This window comes from Cricetulus griseus, chromosome X (assembly GCF_003668045.3).
Source record: "Cricetulus griseus strain 17A/GY chromosome X, alternate assembly CriGri-PICRH-1.0, whole genome shotgun sequence".
In the NCBI taxonomy this organism is placed as follows: Eukaryota; Metazoa; Chordata; class Mammalia; order Rodentia; family Cricetidae; genus Cricetulus; species Cricetulus griseus.
Window position 1 is genome coordinate 7,626,654 of NC_048604.1, and position 17,388 is coordinate 7,644,041.

Below are 17,388 nucleotides of genomic sequence, written 5' to 3' on the forward strand. Positions count from 1 at the left end.
ATATTAGTAGAAATAGACTGTAAAAGCTTGTATTGTTACACAATGTTACTGAACAGTCTGAGATATATAGAATTGGGGAGCAAGATTGGTAAATACGGTTCCATAGAAAAAGTTCCAGATAACTAGAATCATAATTTATTATTCATTTATTCACTCTTAAGCTCTTCTTTCCTTTGGATTTTATTTTATTTTTTATTGCGGGGTCTTCAATTTCTTAAAAATTTTCTTTTTCTTAGTGATAATATTCAGTCTCTGCCATATAGCCAGTCATCCTGTTCAGCTTTGCATATCAGCTGTTTGAAACTTGTATTATCTTTGCTAGCCATGCATCATCACAAAATTATCAAACTTGGATGCTGTATTTTCAGGAGAGACAAACAGGCTGGAATCAATGAAACTTTGTTTTCTTTGTTTCTCAAAAAGACAGAGCACAATCAAATCATCTTCATTCCTCCTATTGCTTTTCTTAGTTACATTTTAGAGGCAACTCTGAGCGTGCCAGTCCTTTGACAAAAGATCCTAGTATCATTGTCAATGAGAATTGAATCATATCATTTCTCCCTAATTATCCCTGTCTTACCATAGCTTCTCACTGACTACAGTTTAGGAAAATTTCTTGAATTTTATCTTCCTGAAGTCCGTTGCAGGTACAATGGTACTTGGTCATTTTAGAAAATGTCTTCATTTGACTATATTCTTCTTTATTTTAGCTAAATCTCTTTTATTATGCTAAACTGTGCATCAATATTTTGTGACAAGGCATCTGAATTACTTCTGATTTTGTCCATAGTACTCTTTATTTAATGAAAATCATCACAAAGCTCTTCCAATATGGCTAATTATTAAAATTTACCCCATAAGAATAAAAAAATCATGTCTCAAGATAGTTATTCAATAATTTTGACTGAATAAACTTGCCAACTCAACAAGCAGATAGTTCTCTAAAATAATATTTTGCTTATGCTTATTTCTTATATTAAATCATGGACTCAGTCAACAAAATTGATTACATGCTCATATTTACTAAATGAATATATAGGATCAATAATAACATGAAATGTACTTTATTGATGTCAAAATACTTATGTAATGATAGACCAGCATTTAGATATTATATATTACACCAGTGGTTTCCTTCTTCATCCTATCTTTATTAGTTCAATTTAATGTATTATTTTAGATACACACAAAATTCTAAATTTAATAAGACATCCATCAATCATCCTATTATTGATTAACATTTTCTATTGTTTCTGAGTTTTGGATATTTAGGCTGATGTAGAATTAAAAAAAAATCATAGAATATGCCTTAAGGGCAATTTCCTCATACTTTTTAATAATCATGTTCTTAAATGTAAAAGAAAAAGTGGTGAAAGGAGGATGTCTGTTTCTATAGTTATGTTATCCACCATAGAGATGGGTCAATCAGCATCCTCATTAAAACATAGTTTGAACTTTCAATGTTTTGTTAAACTTGCAACACATAATTTTTTGTTTGAGAAATTAATTTTGTTCACGTTAGAGGTACAGTCTCTAATGATGTGGCAAGTCATTTAGAAATCATTTGAATATATGTGGGACCAAAGGATCTGCAACTTAAAAAACACACTGGAAAATAGTTTTGTTTTATTTCTATTTCTTATTCTGGAGATAACCTGTTTTTTCTTAAATTTTTTTTATTAGTTCAAGTTAGGAACAAGCTTGTTTCACATGTAAGTCCCTTCTCCCTCTCCCTCCCCTCATGCCCATCTCTCCTCCCCCACCCCCAACACTCACTACTCCCCAGGCTGAAAAATAGTTTTTAAGAAAAGGTTTTGTAGAGATAATATTTGGGTTAGTTAGCATTTAAAGTTTTTGGAAATAATATCTACTTAAGTTGATAATTTCATTCTAAAAGATATAAACAAACAATGTAATGGAAATGGTAATGATGGGTATATTTACTGGACATCCTCAACAGTTCTCTTTTCACCAGTGTTGGAATAATGTCCATGAATAAGTGAGATTTATGAGTATTTATAAGAAAACTCCAAATAAACAAGACAGGAGTCTTGTAAGCAGGTTACATAACATGGTTCCTCTATAACATGGGTTGTTCCTGGACTGTGCTTTCATGCCCCTCCAAGGTGTAGAAAATAGTAGTGGGTTTGCTTAAGATTGCAAATTTCTGCTTTTGTTAATCAAGAATACTTCCATGAATGGGTTGTACTCATGGGTTTAGACAGCCTAAACTCATATGACATTGTATAACATACAGAATATAAATTGTCTGATGTTCTGAATCAGACTATTGAATGTGCTTTGGTCCTCCTCATTTTTAGGCTCAACTATGACAGGTTCATGCTGCCAACTAGAGTGGTTATACCTAGAAGTTGCAAGTATTCTTTGAAAGAAGCTCATAAATTAGACTGTCATTAGGAAAAGCAAGAGGCAGTTCTTACAAGAGAAGCATACATAGTCTGATGATTGTATCTTTAAACAGCTATTTTTCTTCTCACTATGTATATTTGAGTTATACATGCAGAAGAAGCTTCTGACAAAATTCAATAAATTGTAACTCTAAAAATCATCATAAACTTAAGAATGGAAATAATATAGGTTCAAACAATTTAGTCAACCTATATTAGCCAAAGAAAAATCATAGTGAGGAAAAGTTTCTATATTAAGCCAAAGAACCTTTATAATTAGTGAGGAAAAGTTTTACATATGCCCCTGAACTAAAGAACAGATAGAGAAAATTTGGTAAATTTACACAATGGAGTACTACTCAGCAGGAAAAAATGGAATCTTGAAATTCACAGGCCAATGGATGGAACTAGAAGAAACCATTCTGAGTGAAGTAACCCAGTCACGATAAGAAAAGCATAGCATGCACTCATTCACATATGGATTTTACACATACAGCAAAGGATTACCAGCCTACAATTCACACCACCAGAGAAGCTAGGAAACATGGTCCCCCAAAGAAGGGGAAAGGGACAAGATCTCCTGATCAAATTTCGAGCATTGGGGAAGGAGAGAGGGAGCTAGGAGAATGAGAAGGGGAGAAGAGGAGGGGTGAGGAGGACATAAGGGAGTAGGAAAGTTGTGTAAAGGGAAGAATATAGGAGAGCAGAAATGGTATGGGATAGGTAGGGTGCTAGTGGGGTCAGGGGAGGACGGCAGGGAGAGGGAACTGGGATTGACATGTAAAATAATCTTGTTTGTAATTTAAATTAAAAATGGAGGAAAAAGTGGGATACAAAAGAAGAGAAAGAAAAATTCTAGTCTGACTATTCTTACCATTTCTTTTTGGCACTGATGTTTGATGTGTTTTTCATTTTACTTTGAAGCAGTCTAACTATGAAGGCCAGGGTGACCTCAAACTCCTGGCAATCTACCAATTTTATTCAAACTTATATTCTAAATTCTAACCAAACAAATTAGGTAAGAGGAAAAAATAAATTATATTCTAATTAAATTGTTCCTCTTTCCAGAGAACATACTCTTAAATATAGCCAACCAAGCTCTCTCTCACAAAATTAAACCAACAAAGAAATTCAATAAAGTTGCAGAATACAGAAAAAATACAAAAAAGTATATTATTTCTGTATACAAATGCTAGTTTATGCAAGAAGGAATTCAAGATGATGGAACTCCTTAAAATATGTGGACAGAGTTTCTATCCTGCCCAGTCCCACTTTCTGTCTCACCCAGTCCCACTGTTGTTTAGTCCCAAATAAACACACAGAGGCTTATATTAATTATAAACTCTTTGGTCAATGGTTCAGACTTGTTATTGTCTAGAGCTCTCTTATTTATTAACACTTAACTTTTAATCTATATATTTTTCACATGGCCTTATCTTACCAGAGAATGTCTGGGTGTATTACCTTCCCAGGTAGCTACATGGTATCTCTCTCTGGTGACTCTCCCCTTCCTTTCCTCTTCCCAAAATTTTCCTAGTCTAGTAGCCCTGCCTATTTTCCCTGAGTGTCTACTGGCCAAACAGCATTTCTTCATGAAACAATAATTGAATCATATATTCACAGCATAGAGAAGGACATTCTCTACTAAAAATAGCCTCCATCTCCAAAAAATATATTGGAATACATTTTAGAAAGAATGTTAAAGATTGGATTAATTTTTACTTTATTTATTGATTCAGAGTCTCTAGCTAAAGACTTTATAATTTAAACATTCATGGATTGAATGGAAGACTAAACAATAACTGGAAATCTCCTATGTTGTTCATAGAGTAGAATAATTAATATTGTCATATTTTCTGTATTATACAAATAAATCTATAAATTCAATATAAACACTGTGAAACTTCATATCATTTTCTCACAGAAAAGTTTTTAAAATTCATATATAATCAAAAAATCCCTCAACTAATTAAGCCATCTTAGATAAAAATAACAATGCCAGAGACAACATATCCTATTCTTCAAAATTTTTGTAATCAAACAAGCACCAGACTGTTAAAATAAGTCAGATAGATAAATAAAACAATACAGAGGTCTCCAAACTAAATTCATGGTTTTCTGATCAACTGATTTTTGGATAACAAAATAAATAAATGACAATAAATAATGTTTGGAAAATGTGATAATCTCATTCAGAAGATTAACCAGGACTTCATCTCACATATACCAAACTTACCCCAAAAAGGAACTAAATATTTAAAAATAAGACATGATACTATAAAACTACGAGAAATCCAAAACTGGAATATTTGGTGAAGTTTTGATCATGAACCACAAAAAACTTGTTTTTATTCCTTTATCTGTTATGAGTGGGTGAATTTTTTTCTTCTTTTTGAGTTGTTTTCAAAGAACCTTGGTACTTCAGTTTCTAAAACAATCTATTTGGAATTGGAAACACCTGACTCCAGAGGTCTGCTCACAGGATCTGAACTCAGCCAGCAGGCTCCAGCACACCCAGAGACTGCCAAAGCTCCAGGAAAATCCCCTCATCCATCCACCATTGAGGAGAAGATAACAGACATCAGATTATTGGAACTGTTTGTATCTACCAGAAGGGAATCTAGGTCCCATACCTACCAGCAGAAGAAGAGACTCCTGCTAAACACACCAGAAGAAAGAATGGGAAGAAGAAAATATAAAAGCACATTAAACAACAGAAAAACCAATATGACACCACCAGTGACTAGGAACCATACACCAGCAAGACCACAACATCACACTGCAGATGAAGCATAAGAGAATGCCCTTAAAAACATCTTCACGAAAATGATAGAGGGCCTCAAAGTGGATATGAGAAAATCCCTTAAAGAAATGGAAGAAAAAAACAAACCAAAAAAATACAAGATATAAATAAATATTTCAAGGAAACACTTCAAGACCCAAAAACTGAAATAGAGACAATAAAGAAAGTACAATCTGAAGGAATGCTGGAAATAAAAAAGCTGGATAAACAATCAGGAGCTACAGATGCAAGCATAACCAACAGAATACAAGAGATGGATGAAAGAATCTCAGGAGTTGAAGATACACTAGGAGAAATAGACTCATCAACCAAAGAAAATCTTAAGTTCAACAAATCCCTAACACAAAATATCCAGGAAATACAGGATACCAAGAAAAGACCAAACCTAAGAATAATAGGTATAAAAGAAGGTGAAGAAATTGAACTGAAAGGCATAGAAAACATATTCAACAAAAATCATAGAAGAAATTTTCCCAACCTAAAGAAAGACATGTCAATGAAAGTACAAGAAGCCTAAAGAACAACAAATAGACTGGACCCAAAAAAAGGTCTCCTTGCCTCAAAACCCCAAACATACAGAATAAAAAGAAAATATTAAGAGCAGCAAAGGAAAAAGGTCAAGAAACATATAAAGGCAACCCTATCAGAATTACACCTGACTTTTCCATGGAAACTCTGAAAGCCTACACTAAGAGACCATGGCTGCCAGCTCAGACTACCCAGCAAAGCATTCAATCAATATATATGCAGAAAAAAGATATTTCATTACAAAACCAGATTCGGAAAAATACATATCCACAAATCCAGCCCTACAGTAAATTCTGGAAGGAAAACTGCAACCCAAGAAAGTTAACTACAACCAGAAAATACAGGCAATAGATAATCCCACTTTACCAACAGACCAAAGAGAAAAGCAATGGAAACCCACACATAATTTCAACACCACCAACAAATCTAAAGCAAACAAGAATGATCAATCAAAGTTCATTAATATCCCTCAATATTAATGGTCTTAACTCAGCCATAAAAAGACACAGATTAGCAGAATGGATAAGTAGACAGAAGCCATCCTTCTGCTGCATACAAGAAACACACCTCAAATTCAAAGAGAGATGGTACCTAAGAATTAAAGGTTGGGAGAAGATTTTCCAATCAAATGGACCCAAGATACAAGCGGGGTAGCAATCCTAATATCAAACAAATTGGATTTTATATTAAAATCCATCAAAAGAGATGAAGGAGGTCACTTCCTACTCATCACAGGATAAATCCATCAGGATGAAGTCTCACTTCTGAACATTTATACCCCAAATACAAAAGCATTCAAATTCATAAAAGAAACATAACTAAATCTCAAATCACACATAAAACTGCACACACTTATAGTGGGAGACTTCAACATCCCACTCTCACCACTGGACAGGAACACCAGAAAGAAACTTAACAAAGAAACAATGAAACAAATAGAACTTATGGCCCAACTGGGCTTCACAGACATCTATAGAACATTCCATTCAAACACAAAACAATATACCTTCTTCTCAGCACCACATGTAACATTCTCTAAAATCGATCACATATTTGGCAACATAGCAAACCTCAACAGGTACAAAAAATTAAAATAATCCCTGTATATAATCAGACCACCAAGCTTTAAAGTTAGAATTCAACAACAACACAAATTGCAGAAAACCTACAAACTCATGGAAATTAAGTGATGCCCAATTGCACAATTCCTGGGTCGAGGAAGAAATAAAAAAAGAAATTAAAGAATTCCTAGAATTCAATGAGAATGTGGACACAACATATCCAAACTTATGGGATACTGTGAAAGCAATGAATGGCTAAAATCAAAAACACCAATGACAATCTATGCTGGAGAGGATGTGGAGAAAACAGAACACTCCTCCATTGCTGTGGGAAGGCAAACTTGTAAGACCACTTTGGAAATCATTATGGCAGTTGCTCAGAAAAATGGGAATCAGTCTACCTCAAGATCCAGCAATTCCTCTCTTGGGCATATACCCAACTAATGCACATTCATACAACAAGGACATATGTTCAACCATGTTCATAGCAGCATTGTTTGTAATAGACAGAACCTGAAAACAATCTAGATGCCCCTCAACTGAAGAATGGAAAGAGAAAATGTGGTACATTTATACAATGGAGTACTACTCAGCAGAAAAAAGCAATGGAATCTTGAAACTCGCAGGAAAATGGATGGAACAAGAGAAAACCATCCTGAGTGAAGTAACCCAGTCACAAAGACAAACATGGTATGTACTCACTCATATATGAATTCTAGACATGGAGCAAAGGATTACCAGCCTACAATCCTTTTCACCAAAGAAACTAGGAAACAAGAAGGACTCTAAGGGAAAAATGCATGGACCCTAGGAATGGGAAGGGGCAGGAAGTCCTGAACTAATTGGGAGCATGAGGGTGGGGGAGAGGGAGTTGCCAGAATGAGAGGAGGAGAGGAGGAGAGGAAAGGAGAGGAGAGGAGAGGAGGAAATGGAGGAGCAGAAATATTAACTTTGGGGAAGAATAGAAGAGAGCAGGATGAGAGATACTCTATTAGGGGGAGCCATTATAGATCTGAGGAGAGATCTGGAACTAGGGAGATTCCCAGAGACCTACAAGGATGACACCATCTGACAATCTAGGTAATAGTGGAGAGGATAACCTAAATTCCCTCCCCCTATAATGAGACAGATGACTACTTTTTATGTCATCCTAGAGCCCTCATCCAGTGGCTAATGGAAGCAGACACCCACAGATATACACTGAACTGAACTCTGGAACTTAGTTGCAGAGGGGGAGGAATGAAGACCAAAGGGGTGGGTACCACACTGGGGAAACCCACAGAAACAGCTGACCTGAACAAGGGGGAGCACATGGATCCCAGATTGCTGTCTGGGAAGCCAGTACAGGTCTCATCCAGACCCATGAACATGGGTGTCAATGAGGAGGCCTCCGCACTCTATGGGGCCCCTGGTAGTGGATTAGTATTTTTCCCTGTATAAGCAGGGACTTTGAGAGCCTATCCCACTTGAAGGGATGTACTCTTGGCCTGGACACATGGGGGAGGGCCTACATGTGGCCCAGGATGATGTGGTGGACTTTGGGGAGCCCCCATCAAGGGCCCTACCCTGCCTGGGGAATGGAGGGAGGATGGGGTGGGGGGTAGGTCAGGGGTGGAGGGAAGGGTTTTTGGGGAGGGGAGGGAGAGTGGGAAGGGATAGACTTGTGAAACAAGGTTGTTCTTAATTGAACTAATAAAAAATTACAAAATATTAAGAAAAAAAAGAACTTTAGTAGCACGATGAATAGTGAGTGTTGAGGGATAGTGGGCCACACTGTTTTATTCATTAGTGACTGAAGTATTACTTGTTTCATTGTACAAATATATTTTTTCTTTGATAAAGTTTCAGTTTTCACTTTGTGAATTGTCACATAGCTTTGTTAATGGAGAGCCATTTCTGAGTTGTGATGAAACTTCATCAAGAATGAAACTTTAGATTTATAAAAATCACTTGCCATTTGATACCCAACTCTGAAGTGAAGGAAAGCACCCATGCAGGCCACCCTATTTAAACAAAGTGGGAAACACAGAGAAGGAGAAAGCAGAGGTTGGAGGGGAAGGAGGAGAGATTTGGTGACAGTAGAAGGTATAATAAGGCAGGGAAATAGTGGGCAAAAGCACTAAAACTCATTATAGACCCCTATGAAGCTGTCAAAGAACAGAAAATCAAAAAAGCAAAAGAGAAAATGTTACACTTTTGTATGAATTTTACTACATGAGATTGTAATTCTATTTTCTTGAAATCTTTGTCAGGCATTATTTTCCAAATGACTGGCTTCCCTACATTGGCTAACTGGATGCTCTGAAGCATCCACAAATCACCCAGGTCATCTTTTCAAAGAAGTGACATTAGGTTTTAAAAAATGGGCATGTTTTGTGGGTGCTTTGTTTGTTTGTTTACCCCACATCTGACAAGAGTGTTGTTCTCAAAAATATACAAAAAAACAAAGAAGCTAGTCTCCAAAACACCAAACAATCCAATTAAAAAGTGGGGAACAGAACTAAATAGACAATTCTCAATAGAGGAATCTAAAATGGTTGAAAGACACATAAGAAAGTGCTCAACATCCTTAGCCATCATGTAAATGCAAATCAAAACAACACTGAGATACCATCTTACTCCTGTAAGAATGGCTAAAATCAAAAACACCAATGACAGTTTGTGCTGGAGAGGATGTGGAGAAAGTGGAACACACTTCCCCTGCTCGAGGGAGTGTCAACTTGTACAGCCACTGTGGAAATCAGTATAGAGTTTCCTCAGTAAAATGGGAATCAGTCTACCACAAGATCCAGCAATTTCACTCTTAGGCATATACCCAAATAATGCACATCCATACAACAAGGACATCTGTTCAATGATGTTCATAGCAGCATTATTTGTAATAGCCATAAACTGGAAGCAACCTAGATGCCCCTCAACTGAAGAATGGACAGAGAAAGTGTGGTACATTTATACAATGGAGTACTACTCAGCAGAAAAAAAAAACAATGGAATCTTGAAATTTGCAAGAAAGTTGATAGAAATAGACACAAAAATTCTGAGAGAGGTAACCCAATCACAAAAAGACACACGTGGTATGTTGTTATGATAAATCTTTCCTCCAAAAGCCACCAAGCCCCTCCAGCCACCCACCAGAGTTAGGGCCCAAATTAATACACAGAGAGACTTGTATAAATGCTGCTTGGCCAATGACTAGGATTCCTCATCTGTTAGCTCAGTCTTAATTATCATAAATCTATATATTTTATAAGACTTATCTTATAGGACATCTTATTGGCATCCCTCCTTGCCGGTGGATCACATTTTGCTGCTGGAGGAGGAAGCAGAATAAGGGGACCTTCCTATTTCTCCTTGGTTAAATATGAGTCTCCTTGCTATGTCACTTCCTGCCTGGATCATCTCTTCTCTGCTACATTTCCCAGACTCTTCTTTGACTCCTAGTCCCATCTAACTTGCTGTCTCATTGGCCAAACAAGTTCTTTATTCAATAATCAACAAGATAAACATACAAAGAAGTACATTCCCCATCAGTATGTACTCACTCATATGTGGATTTTAGACATAGAGTAAAGGATTACCAATCTACAATCCACACTGCCAGAGAAGCTAGTAAACAAGGAGGACCCTAAGAGAGACATACATGGTCCCCTGGAGAAGGTGGAAGGGACAAGATCTCCTGAGCAAATTGGGAGCATGGGGGAGGGGAGAGGGAGCTAGGGAAATGAGAAGGGGAGAAGAGGTGGGGTGAGGAGGACACGAAGGAGCAGAAAGTTGAGTCGGGAGAAGAATATAAGAAAACAAGAATGGAGATACCATAATAGAGGGAGACATTTTAGGTTTACCAAGAAATCAGGCACTAGGGAAATGTCGGGAGATCTACAAAGATGATACCAGCTAACAATCTCAGCAACAGAAGAGAGGCTACCTTAAATGCCCTCCCTTGATAATGAGATGGATGACTGACTTATATGCCATCCTATAGCCTTCATCCAGCAGCTGGTGAGAGTAGAAGCAGAGGCCCACACCCAATCACTGAACTGAACTGGAATCCAGTTGCAGAGAAGAACAAGTGATGGACAAAGGGGTCCAGACCAGGCTGGTGAAACCCAAAGAAACAGCTGCTCTGAACAACGGGGAGCTCTTGTTCCCCAGACTGATAACTGGGAAACCAGCATGGGACTGATCCAGACCCCAGGAACGTGGGTTTCAGTGAGGAGACCTCAGAAATCTCCGGGACCTCCTGTAGTAGTTCATTACTTATCCCTAGCATAGGTATGGACTTTGGGAGCCCAATCCACATACAGGGATACTCCCTGAGCCAAGATACATAGGGGTGGGCCTAGGCCCTATACCAAAGGATATGATAGACTCTGATGACCCCTATGGAAGGCCTCACCTTCTCTGGGGAGCAGAAATGATATGTGATAGGTAGGGTATTAGTTGGGGTGGGGGTCGGGGAGGAGGGGAGGGAGTGGGAACTGGGATTGACATGTAAATCAATCTTGTTTATAATTCAAATAAAAATATAAAAACCATCTATTTGATTTTTATTTTCTATGCTGCTAACTCACGTGGTTTCTTATAAATCTCAAGCTTCTAATCCATTAAATAATTGACTGTATATATCTACTTCTTATATTTCTTTTATTACTGAAAATAAAATTTGTACAATATATTCTGATCATGATTTAAGTTTTACAGATAAGTACCAAAAGTTTAATATCCCACGGTGATCTCCTAAATTGTAATTTTATATGGCATATTTTACTCATCAATTACTGAGTTGTTGAGACTCTAGTCAAGGAATTAAGCATATATACAAATGGAATTTTATAAACTGCTATCAATTATAAAGTACTATAAATATAATTATACTAGGTCCTAGGAATGAGAATCAGAAGCCCAGCAAAGACAGAGCTTACATTGCTCAGCTGTTTAAAATGAACTTGTACAACGTACAAGTTCTCCTGTTTTGTTATAGAGATTAAAGATATCAGAAATCTGCCATATCTAAACAACTGACTTTCTTTGATAGCTTCACAGGAAGCACAAGTTACCTATCATCTCCTTGTTGGAGCTGATTTATCTTTATCAAATGCTAGAAAAGCCACAAAAGGAGTCAAAACATTAATTACAGGCTTTACATAGAGTAACTGTGGCAAACGCTTGGTTTCAATTTAAAATTCCCTAATCTTTGGATTTCTTTTTTAAAGATGTCACAGGAACAAGTAGGTGAGATATCACTGGTTCTCTTTTGTTTCATTTTTTGACAGAAGTTAATTTGAGGTGTTGTTAAAAGCAGAGGCAGAAAGAAACTCTTTGGGTTCAACACTCTTAATGAGCAAGAAAAACCAATTCTGTCTCAAGCAAGCACCTAATTAGACATATGGCAAATGAGGACATGCATCTGAGGATGGTGATTTTGAGTCAAATTGTGAGATCTTCTTGCTGAGAGGAGGACTAGGTTCATTGAAGAAGTTCCTTCTTAAACTAACAAGGTGATGACAATGCTAAATGCAGTTATACTTGAGAAAGGTTTTCCTTACCGAAGGGGGTGGGACAGTAAAAACTGTCATTGAATTTATTACACTTCAATTGAAATTAGGAAGTATTTACTAAACTCTGATGCTAGATGTCACACAGGAAACACTGATATTTGACATTACTCAAAACCTGTCGTAGTTTGCTAAACAAAGGAAAAACATTGTTTGACTGTCATTGTATAACAGTTTCAGGTTGTTCACCACAGAATGTAATAAGTATTTATTCAGTGAGTACCTCAGAGACTTTTATTAATTAGACAATGTGATAGTTTATAAGAAAATGGCCCCCAAATGGAGTGGCACCATTAGGAGTTGTGACATTTTTGGAGTGGGTATTGCCTTGTTGGAGGAAGTGTATTACTATGTATTCAAGCTTTGAGGTCTCATATATTCTCAAGCCACACCAAGTATCTCAGAACATTTCCTGTTGCCTGCTGATCAACATGTAAGAACTCTCAGTTCTTTCTCCAGCATCATGTCTATCTGCATGCTTCCTTGCTTACCACCATGATGGTAATGGAATAAATATCTGAACTCTAAGTGAGCCACCCCACTTAAACATTTTCCTTTGTAAGTGTTGCCATGGGTATTGTGTCTTTTTACACTAATAGAAACCCTATGAAGACAATACATGATTGTTTTTCATTTTACACTCAGGTGTAGAAATTTTCTAACACTATTAAAATAACATAGTAGCAACAAAATCATACATATTTATGAAAATGGAAAGTGTAGTGGTAAAATTTATGAAAAATTAATTAACAAAATAATGAAGAGAAATTTGATAATTATGTAAGACTCGAAATTTATATGAATCATTTATTTAAATCAATAATCATTATACAAAATAAAAATGGGAACAACTCTGACTTTGTGAAGTAAGAGACGTGTTATTTATTTTCTTCTATCTCTAGATTCCTGCAGGGACCCCTGTGGAATGAGACTGACACAAAACAAAGGGTTACAAGACTTATTCCCCTATTCTCTTGCTGTCTTCAGTCTCTTACTGAGATTTGAGGAAACTGACTAATTTAAAGGCAGAGACTCACAACCCAGCTTGCAAAGGCCTTGTCCATTTCTAGGCTTCTAGAAAGACTGAAAGAACTCTGACTGACCTAGTAATAGGTCAGATGCTTACAACCTGGTTTTCTATCCCATTGCCTTACCTTCAGGCTCCTCCTGGGATCATAGTTATTGATCTCATTTTTGATCAGAGATATGTGATCCATGACCCCACTTACCCCCATCTGTAGGCACCTGCTGAGACACCTAGGGATTCCAAATGATCCAGTATAAGGTCTGAGATCCACCATGTGCTATCCAATGCCTTTGCTGTTTTTGGTTGTGTGCCCAAACCCATAAGGACTCTGACTTGACAATTTAAGGGCAGGGCCACTAACCCATGGTGATCCCTTCTCAAATATCCATCAGCTACTGCTGTACCAATAGGGACTCTAACTGGCTTTCTCTGAATTTTGAGACCAACAGCATATAACCCTAGTACTTTTGCTACTAGCTTGCTAATACTGAAGACCCTGTTTCATGAGGACAGAGTTCATGCAAAAAACAAAACTCCCTGCACCTGTGCACTATGCAGAACACATTCAACAAGTCAGAAGCTGCATCCCACCCTAGTGCAGTAGAGATACTCAATCTCAGAATCAATACTGAGAATCCCCACAGGTAAACTCCAAACATCACCCAGTATAGCCAAGAGCAGCTTAGCTTGCATCGAGCATTAATCCAGTCACTTACTAAAACCACATATGCCAGAAAGCTTCAAATATCAAACTAACTCCAGATTTGAAAGTCTCAATTAAAAAAAGGCAGATAAACCAGGTCACTAGGTTTTCTCCAAAAATTACAAACTCCATAGCAACAATGTTTTATGGAAGACACTTATATAAATTTCAAACAAAGAATTCAAAAGAAAAAAATAGTTATTTTCACAGAATTCAAGGACAAAAAATAATTCCCGAATGTATTTAAAGAGGGCACTAATAAACTCTTTAATGATCATAAACAGATAACTGAATAAAATAAGGAATTCAATTAAGGATATGAAAATAGAATTCAATAAAGGAATAGAAATACTAAAGAAAAACCAAATGGAATGGAAGCTAGAAGTGAAAAACTTAGTATGTTAACTAAAATACTTAGTGGAAACATGATTTCAGAAACTTGAATCGATCAGACAATAATTAAAAATAAAAAGACTATAATATCAGGACTTGAAGATAGAGGAATGGTATTAAAGGAAGAGCTTTGACTTACTTTATCATTAAATACAATGATAGTTTAAAAAATATTGCCTGAACATAACATAAAACAGGAGATGGTTAATCTTGGTTATCAACTTGAATGGACATTGCATCAACTGAAAGGCAAATCACTGGGTACACGTGTGAGTGATTTTCTTTATCAAATTGTTTTAGTTGGGAAGACTCAACATAAATATGGGTAGCATTCCCCAGAAGCAACCAATACAACAAGAGATAGAAGGAAACTTCTTTTCGCCACTTTGCCTTTAGTCTTGCTAATAAAATGTATTTATCTTGGTACTACTACTGTTGCATTCCTTCAATGATACTAGAACTAGCTTCCTCATGCTTTTGATGCAGACTGAACACCATCAGCTCTCCAGGATGTCTATGTTCAGAATGTCATAGGAAAACAGGCTGAGCAAAGCCTTAGGAGCAATCCAGTAAACAGCACTCCTCCATGACCTGTGTATCAGTTTCTGCTTCCAAGTCCCTGCCCTGTTTGTGTTCCTTTCCTGACTTCCTTTGATGACTAACAGTGATTTGGAAGCATAAACCAAATAAAACCTTTCCCCACAAGTTGCATTGGTCATGATGTTTCATGACAGCAGTAGTAACTCTAAGAGATTCCCCATAGTTTGAAATCTTTAGGTAATGGACTATAACTGATGTTCTCCCAAGATATGAAGAAGTACTATGCATATATTTCTAAACCATCGTTTGAACAATTAACTTGAATTAAAACCATCCAGGAAGAGGCACTGCTTATCCAAAAGTATTTCAACTTGCTCACTTTATTTTTATATGTGTACAATTTTATTTCATAGACATCAGGTTCACAAAAGCACAAATATTGGAGGTTAAAGAATCATGTAATGCAGCTTCAGAATTTTAGGAAAGCAATATATATATATATAAACATATATAAATAAAGGAAATTTAAATATTTTTTACAAGTTTCAAAAAAACTTGTAAATGCCATCTGTTTAGAATCTTGGAGCAAGTTATCTGGAATTTCAATAAATAAGGTTTATTCTTGTCCAAACCCTCCATTAATGTGTTGACTTACTCCTTGCTGGTCAAAATCATTTATTAACTTTTTAATGTGAACCAGCTTGTTGTAAAGAAACACACATCTATCTTTTTCTTCACAAAATTTAGGATTAAGCTGTCGCATTTTCTGATATGCTACTGAAATTTTTTTAGTAATATCTTGGTATTCTTTTGATCCTGGAGAAAAGGCTTTTCTTTCTGAATCTAGGTTAATGATCGGTGTGCATGAAATCTGTATTTTGTCATACGTGGCCTGATATTCACTATAATCTGCCCTGAATTGCTTCTCATAACACTGGCGTTGGTCAGGGGAAACTATAATGGAATAATTGGTCAAATAATCTGGAGTCTCAGATGTAAAACACGTCTTCCCCGAGTCAGGAAAAACTTTTTTAACTTCCTTGTTGGAATTTGACTTCATAATTTCATCTTGTTTTTTAAATTCTAGTTTCTGTTTCTCCATCATGCTGATAATGTTGTTTGGGATGGTTGTTTTTCTCTTTGCAAATGTACATTTGAACTTCTCAGGCATGAAATGCTGTATTTCTCTTGGTATTGAATACTTTTTTTGAACTGAAACACAGGATGGAGCTTCCAAAGAAGTGCATTTATTATTCTCTCTTTCGAACATGCCACTGTCATGGCTGTTGCTGTCACACGGATTTTGAGTCCCAGATCTTTCTGGAGCATTGCAAACATTATGATTGGATTTCATAAGCAGTGGTGAATTTGAAATTGGCATATGGGAGGTTGGCAATGGTGAAGGGATGTATTTGGTAGTAGTTGCAGATAATGGTAGAATTATAGATTTTTCACTGTTACCACTTTCTTGGCCATTTGATGTTAACGGTAGAGAAGATTTAGGGGGAAAGAGTCCACCTTTGTTTTTCATTAAAGTGTCAATACCAGATAAGTAGTGAAAATGATCTTTTGAGGAAGATGCATCATCTGTTTTAGAAACTACAGATGATTCTTTGCAATGGGTTGCCTTGGTAACATTGTGAAATGGATGTAGTTTTCTAGAAAGCACCGTATCCAATGACTGCTTGTCTTCCTCATTGTAACCAGGCCAATCTCTCTGAACCTCTTTGAAGATACTGTCTTTTAAAGTATATGACAAAGTGGTGGCATTCAAATTAGCCACCTGCAGCAGAATTTTTCCAAGAAAATTGCTATCATTTATTTTGATGCCATCTTCTTGCAGTTGAACAAGAAGTTCAGATTTTTTGTAGTCTTTTAGTGCCAGCAGGTGAATCACTCTGTCCCTATATGACCGAGTGTGGACACCGCTTATTGGCCTTGACTTTCGGGTGGCATATGCAGGGTTGTGAGGGCCTGTTGTTCCTCTCCTCTCATGTGCTTTGTCAGGAACAAAATGAGGCACTTTTCGAACTGGCACCTTCCTCTGTACATATGATTTTCTAATATTCTTCCATGTATTGCAGGATTTCTCTTCTGCTTCTGTCATTCTTGGTGGAGTCAGCTGAGAAGAGCTGACAGCCCTATTTGATGTCATTTTGTCTTGAATTGATTGTGGGCAGTTGAATTGTGGGTGAGTAGAGTTTGAAGTATTTGGTTGGGGATTGTTGGTTTTGTCTTGGTGGGTGTCATTACCCACATTTGACAATTGGAAGTTAAAGATTTTCATATCAGTAGATGAATTGTTTGGTGACATTTTGCTAAGCTGTTGAAATCCTTGGAATTGAGAACCTTGAGAAGGTAAAGAATGCT

General features: G+C 36.6%; 1 protein-coding gene across 1 annotated transcript; it reads right to left on the reverse strand.

Moving 5' to 3' along the window:
- Positions 1–15,634: 15,634 nt before the first annotated feature.
- LOC103164091 (RNA polymerase II elongation factor ELL2-like) lies at positions 15,635–17,173 on the reverse strand. Its single transcript, XM_035450116.1, has one exon. It carries the CDS (start codon positions 17,171–17,173, stop codon positions 15,635–15,637), a length of 1,539 nt encoding a protein of 512 aa, XP_035306007.1.
- Between the last annotated feature and the right edge of the window lie 215 nt (positions 17,174–17,388).

Coding starts and splice junctions, on each gene's coding strand:
- LOC103164091 (XM_035450116.1), bottom strand. CDS start 17,173: ATGACATCAAATAGGGCTGTCAGCTCTTCTCAGCTGACTCCACCAAGA.